This window comes from Acinonyx jubatus, chromosome E4 (assembly GCF_027475565.1).
Source record: "Acinonyx jubatus isolate Ajub_Pintada_27869175 chromosome E4, VMU_Ajub_asm_v1.0, whole genome shotgun sequence".
In the NCBI taxonomy this organism is placed as follows: Eukaryota; Metazoa; Chordata; class Mammalia; order Carnivora; family Felidae; genus Acinonyx; species Acinonyx jubatus.
The window spans coordinates 11,944,204-11,970,539 of NC_069395.1; the positions used below are offsets into that span (position 1 = coordinate 11,944,204).

The 26,336-nt window shown below is 39.8% G+C and overlaps 1 protein-coding gene and 1 long non-coding RNA gene across 6 annotated transcripts in view; one reads left to right on the forward strand and one right to left on the reverse strand.

Moving 5' to 3' along the window:
- The window catches only part of RAB3GAP2 (RAB3 GTPase activating non-catalytic protein subunit 2), a 102,923-nt gene that overhangs the window by 64,716 nt on the left and 11,871 nt on the right, over window positions 1–26,336 (forward strand). For 3 of the 5 annotated variants that reach the window (XR_003425743.2, XM_027074994.2, XM_027074996.2), the window contains exons 19-29: window positions 1,432–1,559; window positions 3,908–4,124; window positions 4,507–4,604; window positions 11,867–11,972; window positions 12,828–12,988; window positions 14,060–14,288; window positions 19,288–19,461; window positions 19,566–19,672; window positions 22,646–22,712; window positions 24,891–24,961; window positions 26,183–26,245. Coding sequence is in view for 4 of the 5 variants with exons in the window: in XM_027074994.2 (XP_026930795.2) it covers window positions 1,432–1,559; window positions 3,908–4,124; window positions 4,507–4,604; window positions 11,867–11,972; window positions 12,828–12,988; window positions 14,060–14,288; window positions 19,288–19,461; window positions 19,566–19,672; window positions 22,646–22,712; window positions 24,891–24,961; window positions 26,183–26,245 (1,421 nt within the window). In the remaining variant the exon portion in view is untranslated. The remainder of the gene's footprint in view (window positions 1–1,431; window positions 1,560–3,907; window positions 4,125–4,506; window positions 4,605–11,866; window positions 11,973–12,827; window positions 12,989–14,059; window positions 14,289–19,287; window positions 19,462–19,565; window positions 19,673–22,645; window positions 22,713–24,890; window positions 24,962–26,182; window positions 26,246–26,336) is intronic. The other 2 variants (XM_027074997.2, XM_027074998.2) reach the window with 1 other exon arrangement.
- Window positions 10,779–22,825, reverse strand: LOC128313018 (uncharacterized). The gene is made up of 2 exons (XR_008293123.1): window positions 19,759–22,825; window positions 10,779–14,372 (listed from the first exon to the last, which is right to left on the reverse strand). It is a non-coding gene; the product is annotated as an uncharacterized LOC128313018 (long non-coding RNA).

Sequence of the window (26,336 nt, forward strand, 5' to 3'; positions counted from 1 at the left end):
TCTAAATTACCATGCAGGAGGGGCGCCTGGGTGGCTCAGTCGGTTAAGCATCTGAGTTCGGCTCAGGTCATGATCTCCCGGTTTGTGAGTTCGAGCCCCGTGTCGGGCTCTGTGCTGACTGCTCAGAGCCTGGAGCCTGCTTGGGATTCTGTGTCTCCCTGTCTCTCTGCTCCTTCCCTGCTTGCAGTCTGTCTGTCTGTCTGTCTCTCAAAAATAAATAAAAGGTTAAAAAATTTTTGTAAGTTGCCACGCAGGCATGTTTTATACAGAGAGGAGTATTTCTCTGGTATTAAACTTTCTTCAAGAAGCCTGATGGACGGATGGGGAATGTCACTGTGGTCTCTGCCTTCCTTGAGGGTGGGCCTGTCACAGTCACAGTTGGCAGCAGGCACCATGGTAACGGGAGCCAGGCAGCTTCCTGCCGGCCGGCCTCTGTGTGTGGGCACAGGAGGCAGCGTGTGAGCTCCGGGCTGACGGAGGATACCTTCAAGGCTGCTTTCGGTTTACTGTTTTAAAAATTGAGTATTAGACTCAGGTAGCTCTTTCTGTTTTTCCCCACCTCCCTTCCACTGCCAGTCTGCCTTATTTCATTTAAGAATTTGGACATTTTTCCATGATGGAAAATATATACTTGTAGCTTATTAAGTACCTCAATATTTAATAGAATAAAACATCAGGCTGGGAATGCCAGCTGGTGCAGCCACTCTGGAAAACAGTATGGCGGTTCCTCAAAAAGCTAAAAGTCGAACTACCCTATGACCCAGCAATTGCACTACTAGGCACTTATCCACAGGATACAGGGGTGCTGTTTCGAAGGGACACATGCACCCCCGTGTTTATAGCAGCACTATCAACAATAGCCAAAGTATGGAAAGAGCCCAAATGTCCATCAATGGATGAATGGATAAAGAAAATGTGGTGTATATATACAATGGAGTATTACTCAGCAATCAAAAAGAATAAAATCTTGCCATTTGCAACTACGTGGATGGAACTGGAGGGTATTATGCTAAGTGAAATTAGTCAGAGAAAGACAAAAATCATATGACTTCACTCATGAGACAAAACTTCACTTTAAGAGACAAAACAGATGAACATAAGGGAAGGGAAACAAAAATAATATAAAAACGGGGAGGGGGTCAAAACAGAAGAGACTCATAAATATGGAGAACAAACTGAGGGTTACTGGAGGGGTTGTGGGAGGGGGGATGGGCTAAGTGGGGAAGGGGCACTAAGGAACCTACTCCTGAAATCGTTGCACTATATGATAACCAATTTGGATATAAATTTTTAAAAATAAAAAAATTAAATCAAAAAAATAATAAAACATCAGGGAAGTATATAAGACTATGAATGTTAATGAGAGAAAAATCTTTTGTGAGTCGGCTAACTAGATCTCTTTAATGTATTTTTTCCCCTCCACCTTTTTAGAACTGGAGTCTGTGGATGAAGGATTGCTACAGTTTTGTGCCAATAAACTGAAACTACTCCATCTTTATGAGTCTGTCAGTCAGTTAAATTCCCTTGATTTTCATTCAGACACACCATTCTCAGATAATGTAAGTAATTCTCCTCATCATACAAAATAATCTCTTGGATTATTTTTAATGTTTCAATTGATAGTAAAGTAGAAAATTAAGAATTTTTATGAAGTATAAAGGTGTATTTCTTTACCAGACCCCCTGCTGGCTCTCTGTGCCTTAATGTTAAATTTATATTATTTATGCTAAGATATTACATTTGATTATTAATCTATTTTTACTACCGTAGAAGCATTGTTTTTTTCTCATTTTTTTTAAGGTTACTTCATACCACATAAGTTTGACAAGATTTGCCAATTACAATAAACTTGGTTTACTAAAGTAGGAAAATTTTAATTTCTTTAAAGAAAAAAAAAAAGATTCTGCCAAACAGAAGAGATTGGTTTTCTGTGGTGGTGTTGTGAACACATTCCTACAGCTTGCTCTGTTGTATACTACATAATGCTTTAAAAAATTCTGTCTTACATCATAGTGTTTCATTATAGTAACTGTTCTATGTTTTTATTCTGTAAAACATTAAAAAATGGCAGCGCCTTGTAATCTTCATTACGGTGCAGTATTACTCATTTCTGGGGCGTGTATACAAATTCTTACTTTCCATACAGAGCAATCAATAGGGAAGGAAGTAAATAATAAATAAATAAATTTCTTAATAGGGAACAGAGGGAAATATTGTCCTGTCTTTCCCTCAGATTCGTGTGTGACTGGGCACAGGTCGCTTGCCCTGAAAGCCTCTTGTCTTCCACTTCTCTCTCTAAAGGAAAATTAAGCGATTTTAGTTATTTGTCAAGTCACTGATAATGCTTTTAGAAAATTACCAGGTGTATCTGAAACTTAATTGAGGTTTAAAGTGGAAGCCTTTTATTTTAAATATACGTATGTGAATAAAAAATTTTTAAACAGAAAAACAAGAAGATTTTTCTCTTGGAAACCACTTACATATTCTTAACATCTTTTTAATCTTTGGGATTATAGATGGATTTCATAAAAGCATTTTAACAGTCTTCATCATTTTCTGTGATTGCCATTATAAACGACAAAGCCATTTTTGGAGATCTTTTGTTTTTCTTTCTACTTCAGCAGTAGTATAAAATCTTTATACTATATTATAAACGACAAAGCCATTTTTGGAGATCTTTTGTTTTTCTTTCTACTTCAGCAGTAGTATAAAATCTTTCAAACAACAAAAAGGTCAGGTTGATTTAATTATGTCTGTAGGATTGCCTAGACGTTTCATAGATTCTTAAGTGCTTAATTTTTTTGTAAGATCCAAGCTCTCCTACTTTGCCAGAGAAAGTTAAATATATGTCATTAATAATCCCTTATAGAATTCATTTCCACTTAATAGACCCAGTATAGTCTGCAAATAGAAAAGATTTAGAAAATTTAAGAAATCAGTTTCTTAACTGATTGTTCTTTTTTTAAGTTTTAAAGCACTTTTTAAGAATTATAAAAATTATATTTTGCTGTGGACTTTTAGATCCTTTAAAAATATACAATCATTTTCTAGGCTGAACGGCCAATATTGTACATGTAAAACTAAAATTCAAATTTGAAATCATTTTTGTTGTCTGTGGGACATAGTTCATATAAGCTCATATCAATTCAGTATAGAATTGAATTGAACTGCTGGTGTGTGTTCAGTGCACTTTGCAATTTACTGCTTGTTTTTAAAAACAACAGCCTTAATAAATAGAAAGCTGCATTCTTAAACAAGCGCAGTTTTATCAGGTAGCATGGGGGGAAGAAAGTTGTGCTTGCTGTGGCAAAATGGTCTCTTACGTATGTGTGTGTTTGTGTATGCTTATTCCTAATTTAGAAAAATAATAGTATCAGGAGATGTTTTTGCACATATGGGATATAAAAATAGTTTGAAAGCCTGGCAGGATGTTATCTGTGACTTTTCAATCCCTGTGTCCCTAAGAGTTACATAGAGGATATACATGTAAATACAGTGATGATTGGTTCCCAGTATTTTATTTTATTGTGTTTTTGCTGCTTAATAAATATTGTTTCAAACAGACCTTTAGTTTTCTTAGAATCACAAGGGTTGTAGTTGATACTCTTGTAATTTTTTTCTGATTATACATTAGTACGATTAGGTGTAATCCGAACATTTTAGAAGAGAATATTCTCAAGACATTATATAAAAATGGTACTTTTAGTTATATGTAGTATTTCAAGATTAATTTATTTAAAATAACACCCCACTCATGATTTGAGAGTGAAGTTTTAAGTGGAGTACGTTACAGCCGTCTTTTGCTCATAGCCTTGAATTTCACCTCAGATAATGGGGTCGACTCCTTTGGCAGAGTCAGAGAAAGAGTCATGGTCTATTCAAGACTTTTTTTTTCCTATTTTTTAAGGACTTGGCTGTGTTACTGAGGCTTGATGAAAAAGAACTGCATAAGCTCCAGGCATTACTAGAGAAGTACAAACAGGAAAAGTCCAGAACTACTACCGTCCGATTCTCTGATGATAAGGATGGTGTGTTGCCTGTAAAAACATTCCTGGAATATTTAGAATATGAGAAAGATGCGATCAACATAAAAAAGATGAGTGAAGAGGAGTATGTGGCTTTAGGTAGGTGGCATGATAAACTGCTCTTTGAAACCTGCCTCTTCTGGATGAAAGCCTGGGAGGAGTTCACAGCATCTCAGAGATTCAGTTTGTTTTAAAAGTAAATTAATGAGAAAATTTAATGTATGTTTTTCAGTTAACATAAGATACTCTGGATATGTAGGCACTATGTCATAAAAGTTTTATTGATTATTACTTATACTAAAGAGACAGTGCTAGACATGGAATGATTTGCCTTCTGCTATAAAGTCAACAAACCGAACCATTCATTTCTCTTCTCTCGTGCTGTATTGCTTCTCTGGGGATCTAGATTGCAGTTCAGGAAGAATGTTAGTCCAAATGGTAAGTAGCTGTTGGTTCATGCATTTTGCTTTTGTTTTACTAGGCAGCTTCTTTTTTTGGAAGTGTTTGCATGGAGAAAGCTCTACTGAGGATATGTGTCGTACATTGGAGTCAGCTGGACTTAGCCCTCAGCTGTTGTTGGTAAGGTTTCTTCGCATGCTCTTCTTCCCTGCTGATGTCATCTGGAAGTGTCAGTCTTTTGTTTAAATGCCATTGTCTAAAGCGTATCATACAACATACATCAAACCTCCCAAAAATGATCAGAGAAACTTATAGTTACCATGTTTGAGTAATAATTATTTCTCTAATTCTCTATAAATTGTAGCATGCATGTTCCATGGTTGGCCTAAAATAAATTTAGAATCTGACACATATGCGTGCATTTATAGTGGGTTGTGATCATCAAGGGAAATGTTCATATTGGAACTAAAAAAGGTCTTATTTACAGAACAAAATCAACTTCCCTTAAAGCAATACAGAGTTGTTATCAAACATTCCCAAACTTTGAAAATAGGTTAGGGTTTAGTCTCTGTGCTATAACAAATGTAAAACAAAAGAATCATCCAGTAGAGAATGACAACACTAAATGTTTGCCCTTCTGCAAAGGACCCTGTCGTCATCCCTTTTCTGTTCCCTCCCCCATTACATGCACAAATACATACTTTTTCACATCCTTACTAACATCTCCTATTTCGGCCAGGATTTGGGCAATCTCCCTCCGTAAGCCTGTTGACTGTGGTCATGTATTGTTTTAATTGAACATTTAATCTTCTAAAAACAGATTCCATTCTGTGTCACTTTGCAGTATGTATGTCAGAAAGTCAAGCAGTTAAAGATACATATAGATTGTACATGGATTTTCATAAGCAGCGTTTTTTGGTTTTGTTAGAGAGCATGTGCGTATGAGCGGGGGAGGGGCAGAGAGAGAGAGAGAGAGAGAGAGCGGGGGGGGGGGATCTTAAGCAGGCTCCATGCCCAGCGTGGGGCCCAACAAAGGGCTCTATCCCACCATCTCATGACCCTGGGAGCATTTCCTGAGCCGGAATCGGGTCAGATGCTTAACCAACTGAGCCACCCAGGCAGCCCAAAACCAGCTTCATTTATAATAGCCCAAAATTGCAAACTACACAAATGTCTTTCAGTGGGGGAATGGTTAAACTGTGGTACAGCTTTACCAGGAATACTCCTCAGCGATAAAGAGGACTGAGCCATTGATCGACACAACACCTCTAGTGAACCGCAAGGAAGATATGTTGAGTGGAAAAATGCCAATCTTAGAAAGACATGTACTGCGTGATTCTGTTTTTGTAACAGTCATGAAATAGCACAGTTACAGAGATTGGGAATAGATTAGTGGTTGCCAAAGGTGATGGGTGAGTGAGCGGGGCGGGACAGGTATCTAGAAGGGTTAACACAAGGGAGTCTTGTGCTGATGTATAGTTAAGTGCTTATAGTGGTAGTGTGTTTGCAAAGTTACACATTTGGTAGAATTGCATGCACACACGTATGGGTGCATGTATTACTGGTGAAGTTTGAATACACTCTGTGAATTTTACCAGTGTTAATTTATTGGTTTTGATATTGCGTAAGAAGTTAGCATTAGGGGAGACTGAAGGAAGGGTGCATGGAACTTCCTTGAGCGCTTTTTTTTTGTGTGTGCCACTAGTGAATCTTTCACTGTTATGAAATAAAAAGTTGAAAAGAGAGGAGGTAAGTATTGCTTATTATTCAAAGTTGAGATGCTTAAATAGGATGAGTACAGAAGACTTCTTATTTCACACTGTGTTTAATCAGTATCAACAAATTGTTATTTGCATTAAGTCTGGGGTTTAAGAAACTGGGAAAATACGAACCTCAACTCTTACCTCACTCCATATATAAAAATTAACTCAAAATGGAACATAAATATAAGAGCTAAAGCTACAATACTTACAGGAGAAAACATAGGGGACAGCTTGGATTGAGCCAAGATTTTCATAGGACACAAGAAGCATGAGCATAAAAGAAAAATATTGATCATTTACACTTCATCAAAATTTAAAACTTCTATGTTTTACAGCTGTTAAGAAACTGAAAGGCAAGCCTCTCTTTCAGAATTTATACTTGATAAATGAATTGTAGCCACATTAGGAAAGAATCTGTACAACTCAGTAATAAGACAAACAGTACAATAAAAAAAAAAATCAGAAGATTTGAACAGACCCATCACCAAAAAAGATACATACAAATGGCAAGTGATCACCTGAAAGGTGTTCAGCATCATTTGCTGTTAGGGAAATGCTAAACAAAAGTACGGTAGCCTCTTTCTCAAGAGGGTGACTGAAATGAAGTCTACTGATGGCATCAAGTGTTGAAGAAGTTGTGGACTGATCGGAGCTCTCAGCACGGCTAACGCAAACGATAGCACAACAACTTTGGAAAACAGTTTGAAAGTTTCTTATAACGTTGAACATAAATTTACTATAAACTCTAGCAATCTCACTCCTGGGTATTTAAGAGGAATGAAAATAGATGCTCACATAGATTTGGAATCAGATATTAACAGCAGCTTTATTCGTAACAGCCCAAAGTGCAAGCAACCCAAATATCCGCCAGCTGATAAATGGATAAACGATGGTATCCATACAGTGGAGTGAACTGCTGGTACACAGAGTAACTGTGCAATGAATGAATGAATGAATGAATGAATGAATCTCAAAAGCATTATACTGAGTGAAAACATCCAGAAACAAGACTGCCCACTGTATGATTTCAGTTGTATGAAATACTAGAATCAGCAAAAATATAGGGACGGGGGAGATGGGTGTTTGCTGGAGAATGAGGGTGGGGGTTGGAGACTGATGCCAGGAAGCACAAGGGAACTTTGAGGAATGAAGATACGTTGGCCACCCAACTTAAAATCAGTGAACTTTATTGTAAATATGTAAATGTTGTAAGGTAATCAAGTGACACATATTAGGTAGGAAATCTCCCTGCTTTAAACCCATAAAGCTGTGATCTATAGAAATATTGTGCTGTAGAATTTATAAAATGGGTTATAATTTGAAATTATTTTAAAAACTCATCTGAGAGATTGTATTTCACACATTCCAAATGATTCATCTCTTTTCCCTTGTTTTTCTCAGACAAATGGTTTACGGCTAGATTTTTTTTTTTTTTAGAAGTATTTTATCAATAGCTGAAAGCTGTTAAGCAGCCGTGTAATTTTTAAAAATCCTGCCATGAGTACAGAGAAATAAACAAGGCATTTTCACTTAAAGTGTGTAATTAATAGTATGAATAGGCAGGGAAGGGGGAATGTCTTTAAAAAAAAAATACAAAGCCCAAGAGTTAAGAGTAAGAAATGGAATATACAATTAAAAAGAAAAAAAAAAAGACAAGCTTTTCAAGAAGGCTGCTTGGTCATTGTGGTCACGTTGATCAGAGAAAATAGTGGCCGGCACGTTGAGGCCGAGACTAAGCCATCTGACCTCGGGGAGATAAAGTTCAGGGGTTTTGTGTCCCCGTGTAGTAAGTGTGTGTCCTGCTTCATCCTGCTCATCCCCAAAGAAGTTAGTGCCAGTGTCAAAATATTGGCCAGTGATATTTCTCTAGGCTATTAAGTTTTAAAAGGTTTTTTTAAAGAGAATAAATGTCTATTATATTCAAGGAGTAACAGACTTTTAGGAGTTACGCACATAAACATTATGAATAAAAGGTGTTTGGTCTTTCAGCAAAATATATTATAAAGACACACTATTTGAAATGCTAATTCTTCCTATTTTTCTGCAATATTTTCATAATAGTTTTATTGGAATTATGTTCATGAAGAAATTTGCTACTTGTAATCTAGGTTGTATGTGTTTAGACGGTATATATTTTTAAGTTTAGAAATATTTCTAGATATACTTACCATTTTTTTTGTAAAACTCACATTTGATTTAGTCACTATTTCACTGTATTAGTGTAATTCACAGACCGATAGCCCGATAGTTTTTAAATGCTTAAAACGATAATGTTTAAAACTCTAATTACCCTCAGTGGAATATTATCAAGTTTTAAATCTGTAACCCAAAACAGATCTAGTTTTCAGCGAAGACTGGAAAATAAGGCTCCTCCAAAAAACTGACAAGAGAAGTTTCTTTTAAGTAGAGACTGGACTTAACAGATGGCTTCCTCACATTCTGTCTGCTGGCATTTCTGCTGAGGGAAGGGTTTAAAACATCTGGGTTATTACTATTACAGGAGGATACTTAGCAAGAGGTACAATTAATTCATTAAGCATTAGAAGCAGCTACCAAGGACTCCTGGCATTTTCTGTTTCATTCTTAGGTACAGGTTTTACCAGGTCTTAGATCTTGCTTGACTTAGAAAAGAGAAATTAACTGAATTTCCTCTCAAAGTTTCTCTTAATAAAAATCTCATACTCACATATCATCTGGTAGTGTGTCAGGATGTGACATTTGTGTGTGAAATAACATAGTATACATTTATAGTATGAATATCCACGTTGTAAGTAAGTAAGCTGACACTTTTTACTGTGATGTATTGAAAGACTATTTTGTATTTACTAGTTATAGAGATAGCTACCTTCTGTATACTTACTCTGTTATGTATGTTCATGTGTATGTTTTTATGTGGTATCTTATCTCTGTATTCTCTTCTTTGATTATTTTTCTCCTTTTACCTTACTTTTTTCTGATGCTTAAAAAATCTTCCTATTGCTTGTAAGTGATCCTAAAATTGTGTCATTGTGTTCTGATGACTCCCGTGGCATCCTCTCTTTCATACTGACTTTTTACATGCAAACTAAAGCAAAGCTGATTGGAATTTTTAAAGTTTATAAAAAAGGGGGAACACCCACTGTGTCATAAGCAAAGATTACCTTGGTGGAAGAAAGTTAGAAAAACAGGGCTGACCGAGAGAGAGACAAAGAAAGAGGGTTCGGTAGAATAGTTTTTGTTTTGTTTTGTTTTGTTTTAGAATTTGCTAAATAAAGGTGGTGGTGGATAAGGGGGAATGGTTAGTTGGAGAGAAAACTAGAAGGGTTTATAGTATGAAGAAAGATTCAGGGTATGGCATTTACTTTGTCTAAGTATGATTTAGTCTGCAGTAACCCCTTGGGTTGTGTATCTTTTTGAGCACTTTGAAACTTTGTTGCTGATGAGGAGATGAATCAAGCTTGAAAAGACAGACTGTAAACCTGTAAGTGTGTTTAGAAACCTGGGCGGTGCCTGGGTGGTGCAGTTGGTTAAGCTTCTTACTTTGGCTCGGGTCATAATCTCTGCTTTCATGAAGTCAGGTTCTGTGCTGACATCTTGGAGCTTCAGTGTCTGTGTCTCCCCCCTCTCTCACCGTTCCCTGCTCATGCTCGCTCGCTCTCTCTCTCTCTCTCTCTCTCTCCACAATAAACATTAAAAAAAGAAACCTGATGTGCTCTTAAAATACCCCTGGGGCCTATATTTTGTGCCTGAAATTATTCAGAGTGAATCTAATGGCAACTTAACAGTGAAGCTAAAAGATAAATTGTGCCAATTCCCCCATTTCCTTTTGATTTGCTTCATAGCACGTGTGTTCATCGAACACTGACATGGTTAAGTTCTGGATTTTGGAGTGTCTTTGTTGCCTTTACAGGCAACTCTTTTTTTTTTTTTTTTTTTTTTAGCCTGCCTAGTGGTTATAAGTAGCACTGTTGTATGAGGTTACGAGAAGATCTGGAAGAGAGGGAATAACTTTGATAAGTGGATAAAGTCAGTCAAAACTTCGTGGACTACATAGGATGTTGTGTGGCAAGTGGAGTGAACGTGGCATAATATGACCGTGTTTTTATAAAGCAGTGACCACCTCTCTGCTATCCCCCCTGCCTAACGCTCTCTGGGTAGCTATACTTAAAACACTACTAGTGGCTTGGCTCATGGTAAGCTCTGTATAACCATTAGCACTTATTATTGTTCACATTGTCTTATGAATACACAGGCAAATATGAAAGCACATATTTGGTTGTAAAAAAAAAAAAGTTTTGGAGGCGCCGGGTGGCTCAGTTGGTTGAGCGTCCGACTTTGGCTCAGGTCATGATCTCACAGTTTGTGAGTTCGAGCCCCACATCGGGCTCGGTGCTGACAACTCAGAGCCTGGAGCCTTCTTCAGATTCTGTGTCTCCCCTCTCTCTGCCCCTCCCCTGCTCGCTCTCTCTCTCTCTCTCTCTCTCAAAAATAAATAAATGTTAAAAATAAATAAATTAAAAGGTTTCTGGATAGGATGAGGTAGAAAGGCTGACATAGGGAGAGACATAAGAATTAAAAAAGGGAGACAAGTAAAACCAAAAGAAAACAACAGTACTTTTAAAAGTGTGTATTTTTTATTTGTAAAAAATATGTAACATGTAAGTTTATTTGTGCATGTACATGCCTGTGCACATGTATAATTTTTTAAAGAGAAAAGAAAACATGCGTGTTAGAATCCAGCAGATCTAGGTTCAGACTTTAGGCCTAACTCATTAGCTATATGGTACCGGTAAGTTACTTTTCGTCATATGTACAATGTGGGAGACTATCCCTGCCACAGGGTTGTTGGAATTGAACGGGGTGATGCCTGGCAGGTACTTCCCTCTCCTGGCCCTTAGGTCGTTCTCATAGGTTAATTTCCTTCACACACTTCTTCAACTTCCTACTCTTCTGAATTTTTGAGAATTACTTGTACTAATATATTTAAAGTGATAATCAACCTTTTATTTTCAAGGCTTTTTTTTTTTTTTTTTTTTTTTTTACATGAAGGTCCAGGCTTTCCGCAAATACCAGTACCGACAGGTGTGGTGCTGTGCCTTTGAACTTCTCATTATCTCAGAATTATCTGTGTACAAATTTTATACACCTTCAAATACTTGAGTTTTCAGTAGGTATGCTGGTTCATAGGCATCTTAAAAGTCACTTATGTTGATTTAGGTGTTTTTGCTTAAAGTCTGTTTCTCATGCCTTATTTAAAGACTAGAATCTGATAGTTGTACATGTCTGTTCACCATTGCCAAGTCCACAGTGCCTCGTGGCCAATGAGGGGTAAGGTCCACAGCTCCAGATCCTTCCTTTCCTCCAGTCGGCTGAGTGGCTTCTCACCAATCCGCGGCGATCTATGCTAACTTGGTAGTGACCTTTCTGGTAATATCCTCCGTAATCAAGGCTCAACCTGGAAGGCAATGCTTAACCCAAAGAAGAGATGGAATCGGTGGAATTTAGTTATCTGACAGATGATAGGGAATCTCTTAAGTAGACAAGGTACCTTTTCTGTCCCTCGTGTTATGTGATACAATAAGCAACCACTTCCTTCTCCCTCTGAAGGACTGAAGCACTCATATACACACATGTGCTCTCTTGAAAACTGCAACCTTTTGTTTATTTATTTTACTGAAAATTATTTAAATTTGATTTCAGGCTCTGCTGCTAAGTGTTTGGCTTTCCAAGGAAAAAGATATTTTGGATAAACCACAGTCTGTGTGCTGTCTTCACACGATGCTGTCCCTCCTGAGCAAGATGAGAGGTAAGATAGATGCCGGTGGAAACCGTGGTTCCCCAGCCCTGAGATGCAGGCTGCTGCTTTTGCAAATGAAGATTAATTACCATTTGAAAACCACAAAACTGGGAAAGGAGGATGCTTTCTCGAAATAAAAGGAGACTACAGTGTACAAAACATTTCTCTAGAGATTCTTTTATGTATGAATAGCTCTCAGTGAGTTCAAAGCATGCTTTATGGAAATGAAATTTATATTTTGTGTCATCAAAAGTAATGTGATATGAACAATGCGTTTTCTTAATTCATTGAGGTAAGTCATATGGTCTTTGGTGGAGGTCATTTTTTAAATTATTTTTGGCCTCATTAGAATAATAATCCGTTACATCAAAACATTCAGTAGTAGTGGGGCACCTGGGTGGCTCAGTCAGTTAAGTATCCAACTCTTGGTTTCAGCTCAGGTCAGGATCTCAGGGTTCGTGAGTTCAAGCTCTGCATTGGGCTCTGTGCTGACAGTGCAGAACCTGCTTGGGCTTCTTTCTCTCCCTCTCTCTCTGCCCCTCCCCTGCTTGTAGTCTTGCTTTCTCTCAAAATAAGTAAAATAAAACTTAAAAAACACAAATTCAATAGTAGTTTTCAGCAATGATGAAAATATTCCACAGATTTACAGTTGATTCAGAAGCAAGACCACTAAAGGCAGCCTAAATAAATGGGATATAAGTATTCTGATAAGAGAAGTTATGGATTTGTTTTCTGAGTCATTCAGAAATCTACCAGTGCATAACTGGGGAATTCAGCTTCTGCATTACATTTGCTGTAAAGATTGGACCAGAAAAAATCGACAAGCTCCGAGTCTCTTGTTTAACTTTCTCTTTTTGCCTGCAGTGGCCATCGACGAGACCTGGGACTCCCAGTCTGTGTCCCCGTGGTGGCAGCAGATGCGGACGGCTTGTGTTCAGTCTGAGAACAACGGGGCCGCCCTGCTGTCTGCACACGTCGGCCATTCCGTTGCCGCACAGATCTCGAACAGTCTGACTGAGAAGAAAGTAAGTGGGCAGGGGTACCCCCATGTTTGGATAGGCTGGGTCTGTCCCTGTCCAGCCTGTGTCGGGGCTGCAGTGTCTTCAGTGTTACGGAACATCTGGAGTTTGAAATGTGTGCCCAGCAGGTTCTTATTTGTCTTGCTGGGAGTGAGGGGTGCTGCCCTTAACTTGTTTATTCAGATGACATGCGTATTTGAGCTGAGCCGCCACCTCATGGCATGAGGGGTAAAGTCCTGCAGGTGGAGGGCAGAGGTCTTCCCCCTCGTGTGTGGTAAGTCCCTTAAACATGTGTCTCCTGCTTCGGTTCCGTCTGCAGGAGGTCAGGGTTAGGCTGCGTTATTTCTGAGCTTTGTTGTAGCTCTCAAGTTCTACGGTTGCATTTATAACCTCTGCCCCCTCTTTTATAAACAGAAGTTGTTTTAGGGGATGTAGTGTTGAATGACACATAAAAGTTTCCTATTGATCGTTTTGCTTTGTGGTTTCTCCTCATCTCTTGAACACTCAAATTTATTTTAAAAATCTCATATCTCATGGTAGATCAAATAATTTCTTTCTAGGGGACATTGCGTTTAATTGGATGAGTCACTTAAATGGGCCTGTAGACATTCACTTAACACTGTCGGTCTGAGTATAGTTTCTATGCTAAATTTAAGAGTACTGGCTTAAGATGTTTATAATAATGGAAAGAGAAGAAGTTTGAGATACGTTTTGTATGTTGGTGAGTGCATTTTGAAGAGATACCAGTACCCGGTACTGACCGAAGAGACCGGGGCCCTTGTCAAGGATGGCCCTGCAAACGTGTTGAAGTACACACTGGATGAATCGGGCGTTACTGCAGATCTTCTTGCAAATGTCGAAGCAGTGAGTCCAACTCACTGTTGCCCCAGAGTCTGCCGTCTCCTCCTGTCCCTCCTGTCCCATCCCAGTCAAGTAGTAACATTTGTGAACCAGCATCTGTGTGCTGCTTTGTGATGTATCCTGACAGTCTGTCATCAGCTTTCAAGTTAAAAGCTCATTCAAGTTAATGTCGATCCAGATTCTTTGCCAGAGTATCACCAGTGTGTTTTCTGTTAGTTTTCCCAAACAGTCTTGGGTGCTGATTCCGAGGCCCTCACCGACTCCTGGGAGGCCCTCTCTCTTGACACCGAGTACTGGAAGCTCCTGCTGAAACAGCTGGAGGACTGTCTCATACTTCAGACACTACTTCACAGCAGGGCAAACACGCCAACCTCCAAAGTGTCATCGCTGCAGGCTGAGCCCCTACCGAGGCTTTCTGTCAAAAAGTTATTGGAAGGAGGAAAAGGTGAGCTGGAGTGTATTTGAGCGTTGCACCTGTATATCTGCATGTTTATGTCGTGGGCGTTTCTGGTGGTTTTTATAGAAATGACTGAAAGAATAGGGAAAGAGAAATACACTCAGATTAAAAGAATTCTAACTAACCCACCACGTACTTCTTCTCAAAGTCTGACCCTGTCAGTTCCCTGCTCAGGAACCCTCCTCCCGCTTCCCCCACCTAGAAAATCAGCTGTGGTTCTCGAAGAGTGGAAAGAAAGAGTCAGAAAACCCTCCCTTTTCTGACTTCGTGTCTGTGGGAGGCTGGATTTCCCTCCTGTACTTCAGCCAAAACAACAGATCACAGTGGATGGAGAGCAGAAACTGATGGGAGACTCCAGACACGGGCTGCACAGTTGAAGAGATTGGCAAAGACGTAGTGTTGCTCCTCTTACTAAACGTCTTTTGTTGCTTTGGGGAATACAGCTATTTTCATAAAATGTTATTAACACATAATAGGCTTATTGTTTGTATTTAAAAATGAATTAATAAAAATATTTTAAAATTTTGTTTTAACTTATAATACCATAAATATCAGTAAATATAACCCCTAAACTCAAATTCTTTGGGATTGTCAGTAATTTTTTTTTTAATGTTTGTTCATTTTTGAGAGAGAGAGTGTGAGCAAGGAGGGCGCAGAGAGAGTAGGGGGGACACAGGATCTGAAGCAGGTTCTGAGCTGACAGCACAGAGCCTGACATGGGGCTCGAACTCACAAACTGTGAGATCATGACCTGAGCTGAAGTCAGATGCTCAACCGACTGAGCCTCCCAGGTACCCCTGGGATTGTCAGTATTTTTTAAACATTTAAGGAGATTCTGAGACAAGAGAGTCAAGAACTTCTGGAACAAATATAAACTCTTAAGTCTTTTCTCTAAGAATTTTGGGCTTTGAATCCAACCCATTTTTCCATTTCTTGCTGCTTGATTGTGGTTCTAATGAAGGACCTGTGATTCCCCATCTCTGGGTCTGAGCCTGCCCCCTTCCTGCTCCCCACCTGTCCCATTCCGGATTCTAAATTACAAGGCCCAGCTCAAATGCTACCTCCTCTAAGAAACTGCTCATGATCCACTAGCTGCAAATTTTCTCTTCTTCCTCCTAATTTCCACAGAACTTTACCCTCTTCTGTGATTTATTACTTTCTACTGTCCTAGAGACATTGGGTTCCTTTGACCATAAACCTCTTGAATTTTTAACCGTCATGGTGTAGTTTCTTTTTACCAGCAGCTCTTTCAGGCATTTGATACTGGAATGAATATATTTCTGGATTTATAAATACCTGTGTATTTATAGGTTTTTTATTTAGTTAACTTGTTTTCTCGGGCTTTGTAAGACTTGTAAGCTTTGACCTGAGAGGCAGGCTTTCGGTTTGGCACATATTAAGTGGCCTATGGAGCTGCTCTGAAGGAACATAGGCTGTGGATGCCGTCTTGGCACTCGCCTTCTGCCTTGTCCCAGTTTGTCATTATAACCCAGAAAGAGCTTATACACTCATGAGCCCTAAGTTTTGCAGCTGCCACCTGGGGGACATCTCAGGTCTCCTAACTCTGGTGGCCAGTGGGGTTTATGCTTGTGGGCCTACAAGACTATATATATTTGCGTACTTTCAAAAGCTGATACCTGAGGTTCTGGCTTCAGTCAGCCTGAATCGAGGTGTTAAGATTCTCCCTTTTGGGACACTGGCATGTCTCAGTATGTCCTCCACTACTAGAAGCGGTTAAAAATATAATAGGCTGCTTGGATAAGCACAGAGGCTTGAGGGCCAGCCAGGAGCCAAGGCAGGATTGAACAAGTTTCATCTCCTACACAAATCCACTCCTTTAAGACTAGGAGAGGTGGTTTCATCTACTGTATAGAAACCACAGGGAGTCCAGCAAAATGAAGAAATAGAGATATTCCAAAAGAAAGAAAAAGATAAAACTTCAGGGAAAAAAAGCTTTAATCAAATGGAGATAAGTAATTGACCTGATAAAAGGTTCAAAGTTATGATCATAAAAATGCTCACCAAACTGGGGAGAAGAATGGCTGAATACGGGAATAACTTCAAGGAAATGGAAAATAAAGTAGCAAGTAGAAGTCACAAGGCTGAATGATATGGTAACTGAACTCCATATCCGCTACAAGGTTTCAGCAGCAGACTAGATGAAGCAGAAGAAAGGACCAGTGAACTCAAAGACAGGGCAGTGGAACTCAGAGCAAAAAGAAAACATGAAGAAAAAAAAAAGGTAAAGATAGCTTTAGGGACTTAGGGGACAATATCAAAGGGGCTAACATTCATACTGTAGGGCTCCCAGAAGGAGAAAAGAGAGAAAGGGGCAGGGATCTTACCTGAAGAAAAAATGGCTAAAAACTTCTCTAATCTGGGGAACATCCAGGTCCAGGAATTTGACAAAATTCCAAGTAAGAGGAATCCAAGGACCCATATTAAGACACATTATTATTAAAAATGTGAAAAATTAAAGTCAAGGAGAGAATATTAAAAGCAGCAAGAGAAAAACAACTTGTTATGTACAAGGGAACACCCATAAGACTGTCAGCAGATTTTTCAGCAGAAATTTTTCAGGCCAGAATGGAGTTGCATGATATATTCAAAGTGCTGAAAGAAAAAAAATTTTCAACCAAGAATACTCTGGTAAGTAAGTTATCATTCAGGAGTGAGGGACAGAGTTTTGCAGACAAGCAGAAGCTAAAGAAATTCTTCAGCCCTAAACGGACCTTATAAGAAACACTAAAGGGACTTCCGTAAGATGAAAAGAAAGGGCACTAATTCTTAACAAGAACACACGTGAAAGAATAAATCTCACTGGAAAGGTGTGTGTGTGTGTGTGTGTGTGTGTGTATATATATATATATATAGTGTGTGTGTGTATATATATATATATATATAGTGTGTGTGTGTATATATATATAGCGTGTGTGTATATATATATATATATAGTGTGTGTGTATATATATAGCGTGTGTGTATATATATATATAGTGTGTGTGTATATATATATGTGTGTGTATATATATATATATATATATATATATATATATATATATATAAAAGGTAGCAGAGTAATCACTTATAAAGCTAGCATGAAGGTTAAAAGACCACTATGAGGGGCACCTGGGTGGCTCAGTCAGTTAAGCATCCAGCTCTCGATTTTGGCTCAGGTCATGATCTCACCATTCGTGAGTTCGAGCCCCATGTCAGACTCTGCAGTGACATTGCAGAGCCTGCTTGGGATTCTGTCTCTCTCCACCACCCTCCCCCCACCCCTCTCCTGTTCACACACGTGCTCTCTCTCTCAAAATAAATAAACATTAAAAAAAATAAGTAAATACAAGGGGCACCTGGGTGGCTCATTCAGTTGAGCATCTGACTTCGGTTCAGGTCATGCTCTTGCATCTGTGGGTTCGAGCCCTACATTGGGCTCTGTGCTGACAGCTCAGAGCCTGGAGCCTGCTTTGGATTCTGTGTCTCCTCTCTCAACCCCTCCCTTCATGCTCTGTCTCAAAAAATAAAATAAAAACATTAAAAAAAAAACAAAGACAACTATGATTATAATAGTTAAGGGATATGCAAGATAAAAAGATGTGAAATGTGACATCAAAAATATAAAGTGTGGTACCAGAGAGTCATTATGTTGAACTTTCCAACAGGATCAAACTTGTTATCAACTTAAAATAGCCCACGACAGACACAAGTTGTTATATCTAAGCTCATGGTAACTACAGAGCAAAAACCTATAGTAAATACACAAAAGAGAAAGAGAAAGGGGTATAAACATATCACCAAAGAAAGTTATCAAGCCACAGAGGAAGAAAGCACGAAGAGAGGAACCATGAAAACAGCCAGAAAGCAATTAAATGCCATAGGCGTATACCTATCAGTAATTACTTTAATTATAAATGTACTAAATTCTGTAATCAAAAGGCATCAGGTGCCTGAATGGATGAGAAAACAAAAAAAAGACCTATATATGCTGCCTAGAGACTGACTTTAGATGAAAGGACACAGAGACTGCAAGTGAAGGGATGGGAAAAAATACTCTGTGCAGATGGAAACCTTTCTTATTTATTTTTTTAAGTTTAAATAAATCAAAAAAAATTTTAACTGTAACTCATTATACCCTATGCTGTCACCTGCTGATAGTGTAGGACCATCACTGTGATATTAACCTAAGCAATATAATCAAGGGCTTGATTCTAGAATGAAAATTACCAGTTGATTTGGAAATCAGACATAAGAAATTAGATCACTCAGCCTACTGCTGTCATTTATTTTCACTGATAATTGTGATTTTACTGTGAAACTTTTGTTTTTTTGGAAAGGTTGTATTTGAATCCAAGTAGGAAGAAAGAAAGGTTTTGGTGAATTATAGAAGAGTGTATAATTTGTTTTAAGTAATAAACAGGACTTTTTGTCTTGAGTGTTTTTCAGGTTACATTTATAATTTTTTTGAACTGTATTGATGACCGAAACTTGGGGATAGCATCATGTTTCTTATACATGGCTAAGTTTTGCCCATAAATATTCCATATAGGCAAGTTAGTTGACTATTAAAAGTAATATGCTAAGGAACCTAGGCAAGTATTATGCTGATCAGTTTCACTTACAATTAAGTGAAAGTGTTTTAAAGATATATTCATCCCTTCATCTGTGTCTGTTAAAGTATACTTTGAATTTGTGGACATAGAAACCACGTGGTATATAGCCACGAATATGTGAATGCATTTACATTTCTCTAATATTTTATGAGAGTATAGAGATGCCCTTAGATATCAGATATCCCACCTGCCCTCACAAGATGAATGGTAGGTATTACACTGGTGAATCTCATGGCTTTTGGGGGTCACTCTCAGGTGCAGAACTAAATGTGGCACTTAGATCTCTTTATAAGGAAGACCAGATCGTGCACTGTGTTGGCTCTCTTTGGCGAACACGGTAAGTTTTCATTTTGTTTCTTGTCTCCAAACTGTAGGTGGCATTGCAGACAGTGTAGCCAAGTGGATATTTAAACAGGACTTCAGCCCTGAGGTGTTAAAACTGGCTAATAAGGACAGAGATGCAGAAAATCCAGATGAACCCAAAGAAGGTATTAACAGAGGTTTATATGAGGTGCCAGAGGTGGAGACGAACCTCGGAACTATACCAGGTAACACAGAAACACGGAGAAAACACAATCCAGAGAGGGGGAGATGTGGCTGAGACTTTGTTAGGGAAAGAATACTAAGTACGTCTCTCTCTTCTGGCTTTCAGACTTGCTGCATTCAGCCTATAGGCAGTTTCCCTGTAGCCTTGAGCTAGATGTGCTCTATGCGCATTGTTGTTGGGAGTATGTTGTTCAATGGAATAAAGACCCAGAGGTAAGATTCCTGCTACTTCTGTCCTGTTGATTCTGTCGTCGTGCTCATGCTGTGCACCTGTGAGAATGTGTAATTCGGTAACTTACTGGAAACACTGGACTTTCCCCTTTGGAATGCCTCCACACTAGGAGCGGTGCTAGGCCTTTTTCATGATCTCTTACAGTCTTCACAGAAAACCTGTGTGGTGCGGACATTGTCGCGATCCCCACTCTAGAGAAAACGAGAGCTCAGAGAAGTTCTGTTCCATGCCCCGGCATACCTTGTCAAGTTGGGGTCTGGGCCCGGATTTAAGCCTGGGTTTCTTTGTCTTTAAAGCCAGTGTGTTTTGCCCCACTCCTGGTTAGGTTGTGATGAGTAGAGTTATTTCCTTTTGATTTCATACAGGAGACAGCACCTACCTAATGGAAACTTTTTAACATTGTAGTCCTTGTGATGAAAGCCAGGATAAAGATCCTGACGTTCACCTAGTGTCTGCTTGTTTAGAAAGCCCGTGTTTGTCACTTCTCTTACGTTTGCCTCAGAAGAAAAATCAAGAAAGTCACGTCCAAGGCTGACTCAGTCCAGGGTTAGCCTTGCTGCCCTTTCTCCTCTCTGCTTGGACACTCTTTTCTCCCACTCGTGGTAGCCACCTTCTCTCCTGGCACATTCACAGTCCAGAAGCAGAACGGGAGAAGGGCCCGTCCTGGGGGCAGGAGTCCTGGATTTGGATCCCAGATGAATGGCTGTGACAAGTGTCTGGGTTCGGGCCAGTCACTGAATCTCTGGACCGGTTGTTTTCTCCCTTCACCTTTTTTTTTTAATAAAGGTGCCAGTCCTTCAGGGTTGATGCCAGGATCAAGTAAGATGTCCAAACATAGGATGGATATTCCTCTTTACCAGTAAGTCCTTCACGTAGGTCCCCCTTGTCAGCGCTCCGGGAAATGATCCTCCTCAGAGCAAAATTAACACTTATCGCCCTTGGATCAGGTTGCACTTTTGAAGAAACATCTCACTGATGAACTCATTCACACCAGTACTTTAATGGTAATCATATTCTTCCTCCAAAAAAAATGGTCTTTGATACATAATCAATTACATATTTAAGGAAGAGCTTTAGAAAAGAAAGTGCTTTAAGCAAAGGAATGGCCTTTGATCAACTAAACCTTGACCAAAAAGTGATTTTAGGACAGCGAACCGTCTTGATGACCCTTGAGTCACCCTCTTCTGTGGACTCCTCTGCAGTCTGAGTGATAATTGTGTTCGGGCTCTCCCCTTACATGGAATATTTTTCTTACATGAAAAAAGAATGTTAAGGCTACAGTAAGGACATAATAATTTCTAAAATCTGGATAAATTAATTCCAGATTCGGGTCTAAGAAAGTGATACTTAAGAAAACTGTTTTGGGGCGCCTGGGTGGCTTAGTCAGTTAAGCACTGACTTTGGCTCAGCTCATGATCTCACGGTTCATGAGTTCGAGCCCGTGTTGGGCTCTGTGCTGACAGCTTGGAGTCTGGAGCCTGCTTTGGATTCTGTCTGTCTCTCTATCTGCCGCTCCCCAGCTCACCCTGTCTCTCTCTCTCTCTCTCAAAAATAAATACACATCAAAAAAAAAATTAAGAAAAAACAACTGTTTTTACATCATTCATTATACATTATTCATTATAAACCAAAGGCAGCTTGCAGAGTAGACACAGAATTGAGGTCAAGCCCATTGCCACTATTAACAGCTGTGTGACCTCTGGGAACATTTCTGGACCCTTTGTTCTCGCTTTTCTCCTAAAAGTACATGAGGACTAGGGCTACCTCAGAGGGCTGTGGCAATTTATAGAGAAGGTGCATACACAGCGCCTGACACTTTGATTAATGTTATCATTGTCTATTGAAATTGTTTACATTTCAAATAAGTGGCCGCTTTTCTCGTCTTTTTTTTTTCTTATCAAATAGCCCTCCTTACCCCATCCGACCCCTACCCTTCTTCCACCATTTTATGCACACAGCTTTATTAGGATCAAAACAACTGAAATTACTTTGGGGAAATTTTTTTTTTTTTTTTGAGAGAGAGCGTGAGAGGGGGAGGAACAGAGAGAGAGAGAGAGAAAGAGAGAATCTTAAGCAGTCTCTGCACTTAGCTCAGAGCCCGATGCAGGGGCTCAGTCTCATGACCCTGAGATCATGACCTGAGCCAAAATCAAGAGGTTGAACACTCAACCGACTGAGCCACCCAGGCGCCCCACCTTTGGGAAGTCTCGAACACCGGTATGTGTTGGCAAAGGTGATATATTTAATCTTTATACAGGCCATACAGTTACTGAGCAAAGGTCCGGATAATTTCATCAGTTTCGCATGCTATATTTGAGTGTTTACTATGTAAGCAACTACCTCAATTAGAAGGTTGAATTCAGCCATCCCCTCCAGTAGGTCTTGTTTCCCTTCACTGCTCTGGTTTTCCTCCTTGGCACATATCACCGACATACTGTATAATTTACACACCATATTTACTTGGCTCCCTCGCTGGAACGTAGCCTCAGTGGTTACGTTCCCCGAGGATTCGGGTCTGTTTGTTCGTTGCAGTATCTCTGGCGCCTCAGACACCGTGATATATAGTAGTTGCTCAGTAAATATTTGGTGAATAATGAATGAATGATATTTGCAAAGAAGTAAACCCACTGTTTTCACATCCTTGTGAAATTCAAGTATTGGAGAAAATACTGCTGTTATATACAGACCACAGAAAATTTTGATTCCAGATGTCAGCATATATGACCTGGGGGTTTCTAGGAATCAATCATTATGTAGATCATGTGAATTTCAAGATACCATTGACACTATCCTATGAAAAATTACTTCTTACCTAATGATTTTATGTTCTTATCACAGCATTCTTGGGTAGCTTTATGCAGAAATTTATGTAAAAAGTTACCATTTATATTGAAACATCTGTTAAATGATACTTCTGTTTTTTTTCTCTCTCTCTTTTTCTCCCTGTATGTAAGGAAGCACGTTTTTTCGTTAGGTCAATAGAACACTTGAAGCACATTCTTAATGCACATGTTCAGAATGGTAAGTAAATAGGTGTTAAAAACATAACTGGTTGATTCAAAAGAAGCAGGAATCTTTTAAGTTCGCATTCTGTTAAACTTTCATTTGATAGTTCAAATCTCACCTGTAACTGAGTGTGTCTTGTGATGTGACAAGTCTGCGCTGGGAGGAATGCTCTCCAGAAGGGGAGGAGGGGGTGGCCACACTTATCCCCTCTGTCCCCGCCCACCGGTTTCCCAGCTGTTCCTAGTGCGTAAGGAGAATGTTATACGGAAATCACTGCTCTTTTTAGGTCACAGGTAGATGAGGAAGGAGGGCTGGGCTTCTGAGGACTGCAGTTCCCGATGACAAAGTTAGGGAGCCAGGAGCCTAATCATATATACCCTACAAAACAGCTTGTGCTTTTTTTTTTTTTTAAGTTTATTTATTTTGAGAGAGACAGTGCACAAGAGAGCAAGCGAGGGCGGGGGGAGGGACAGAGAGGGGAGGGGAGGGGGGAGAGAGAGAGAGAGAGGGAGAGAGAGAGAATCCCAAGCTGGCCCTGCACTGTCATGGCTCAGTCTCACGACCGGGGAGATCACGACCCGAGCTGAAATCAAGAGGTGCTGAACCAACAGCCACCCAGGTGCCCCTGGTGCTCCTTTCAGCACCTGTGAGTACTCTTCTGGTGGCTGCCACACCGTGGGGACTGCTGATGTCTCCTTGAAAAAATGTCACACATTGTTGTAGAAAAATTGCAAATAGGCTGCTGTTTCCAATAAATGGATAGCTGGGTTTCCCTGGAAGAATTAATGGAACAGCTCAGAACGAGGCTAGTTATTTTACTAATAAGTAAGTGGGGAAACTGGAAGTTGGGCCACGTAAGAGGGAGGCGTCATCTTGATGTCTGCGTGGTGAACTTTAGAGAAGCTCCTTGTCTCTTCTAGAATGGTACCGCCTTCTCCCAGTGGTATGACGTCAAGTTGCAGAAATTCTAAATTGTCTCATTTTATGTGAAGAGAACTTGAAAATTTTATTTATTCGTCTCTTAGATCTGACCTTCTTCCAAAGAGAAAAGAGAAATGACTCATTTGGAAAACAAGGTCTCCATAGAATTCTTTCCTTCTTGATAAAATTAAGTCACTGCTAACTTCCGGCTAGTAGTTAAGAAGAACTTACCCGTTTGTCAGCTTCCTGGCTTCTCACCCTTACATCCAGAAGCAGACAAGGGGGTAGTGGTGACCGCATGGGAAATGTCATGTTTAAGTCGCCTAATTGACCACTGTTTCTGAAAGTTTGATGCCATGGTTTATTGTATATGGAAGTATAGAGCCCAGATTTCTTGCTTGGTGTCTTTTGTATTCTGTTTTGTTTTTTTAATACTTCCTTACATGACACTTTATTTGGTGGTTGCTTATGAAAAAAATCAGTTTTAGACACGGGGCTGTTTCTCCTGTTTGGCTGTTTTGAACAAAGCTGTTCTCAACACGCCTGTACGGGTCTTCGTGTTCATCCGTGCAGTAGAGTCTCCGGGCCATACGGCAGACCCGCGGTTAGCCTAGTTGATGTGACCAAGCAGTTTTGCAATTTGTGATGCCCCCAGCAATCCATGAGCATTCCAGTTTTTTCCACATGCTCCCCAACACTTGGCACTGTCATTAAAAACAATTTTAGCCTTTGTTGGCGTCCGGGTGGCTCAGTCGGTTGAGCGTCCGACTTCGGTTCAGGCCATGATCTCACAGTTTGCGAGTTTCAGCCCCGCATTGGGTTCTGTGCTGACAGCTCGGAGCCTGGGGCCTGCTTTGGATTCTGTGTGTCCCTCTCTCTCTGCCCCTTTGCTGCTCGTGCCGTCTCTCTTTCTGTCTCTCAAAATTAAACATTAAAAAATTTAAAAAAAAATAAAAACAATTTTAGCCTTTGTGTTGTTTGTGTAATGATATTTTGTTGTGATTCTAATTTGTATTTCTCTGGTAACTAATGATGTGGATCTTTTCTTATGATTATTAGCCTTTTGGATATCCTCTTATGCAGCTCAGTTCTGATTATTGTTGAAGATCAAGGTTTTTGGTAATTTTATAAGTATTACATAAGATGTAAGAAACGATATGTAAATAAATAGCCCATATAGCTTTATAAGTTTAAGGAAGACAGTAATTTATTAGGTGTGGTGAAAGGGAAAATAGATCAGCTTTCTACTTACCGCTTTTACTTGCTGTCTAGGTATTGCACTGATGATGTGGAATACATTCTTGGTTAAAAGATTTTCTGCTGCTACATACTTGATGGATAAGGTAAGGTCATTTTAAGTGTCATCTACTTGTTTATTTTGTTCACTTAATTAATATTAGAAAGATTATTTACCATGGGCCTTGTTAGACTTTTTTGTTTGGTATTACATTTTACTAATGCTCAGTTAAACGTAATTCCCATGCTGGCATCTTGATGACCTGGAGAAGAACCTCAGGTCCTTGAAAGTAATTTACTTTAAAAGCTCCTTAAGCAAAGAGAGTAAGACTCGTGGTTGAATCAGGGATTTGCACTTTTTCTTTAATGTTTATTTTGAGAAAAAGAGGGAAGGAGTGGGGGAGGGGCAGAGGGCGAGAGAGAATCCCAAGCAGGCTCTGTGCTCAGCACAGAGCTGGACACGGGGCTCAATCTCATGACTGCAAGATCATGACCTGAGCCGAAATCAGGAGTCAGACGCCTGACTGAGCCACCCAGGTGCCTCGCACCTTATTATTATTTTTTTTAATCTTTTTTAAGTCTTCTTTATTTTGAGAGAGAGAGTGGAGGGAGAGAGAGAGAACGAGCCCGTGAGCAGGGGAGGGGTGGGGTGGGAGAGAGAGAGAGAGAGAGAGAATCTCAAGCAGGTTCAGCACTGTCAGCACAGAGCCCAGTACGGGGCTTGAACCCACAAACCATGAGGTCATGACTGGAGCTGAAATTGAAGTGTACAAATATACAGTTTCTCATCAATCTTTGGATGTAGGGCTAAGATATGTTCTTTGAGTAGGACTGCCACCCTACTTTGGTTTTCCTACGTAAGCCTCACCCCTAATGCCTGGCCTGTGATTTCTAGATCCTGATTCTTTAACGTTGTGATGCAGTCTGAGTGCAAAATGTTTAGATTTTATAAGCTCTGCCCTCATCTTTGTAGCTGTCCCTCCGTCTAATCCAGTAGACATCGGTGTTAAATCTCCACAAATGTTTTGAAAGCCTTCAACCTGGTAGTTAAATAAACAACTCCCTTTGTTTCCTCACGTTTTATCAGTTATTTCATTAAGTTGCATAATTGTGACATTACATATGACACCCAGCGTGAGCAGCGTTGGGAGCAAACCCAGCACCTGGGCAAAGACTGCAGCCGGTGGGGCCCTGCCCCCAAGCTGGGCGCCAGGCCGTCGTCACCGTCCCCAGGCCCGTCCAGAGGGAGGTTCATGTGGCTCAGTTAAGCGGATGTCAGGAGAGTTACCGCTGTAATTACAACATGTTCTTTCTGATGTCGGTGACAGACGTTCCTAAGCCATGAGCAGCGCTACACTCAGACCCACTTTGGGCCACAGCTCCTGTCACCGGTAACATGTTTTTCTAGTTACACCTGTTTTTCCCTGTGTGCTCACCTTCCTTGCCTGCTTAAATGTTTCTTTTTCGAAACTCACTCCTGTG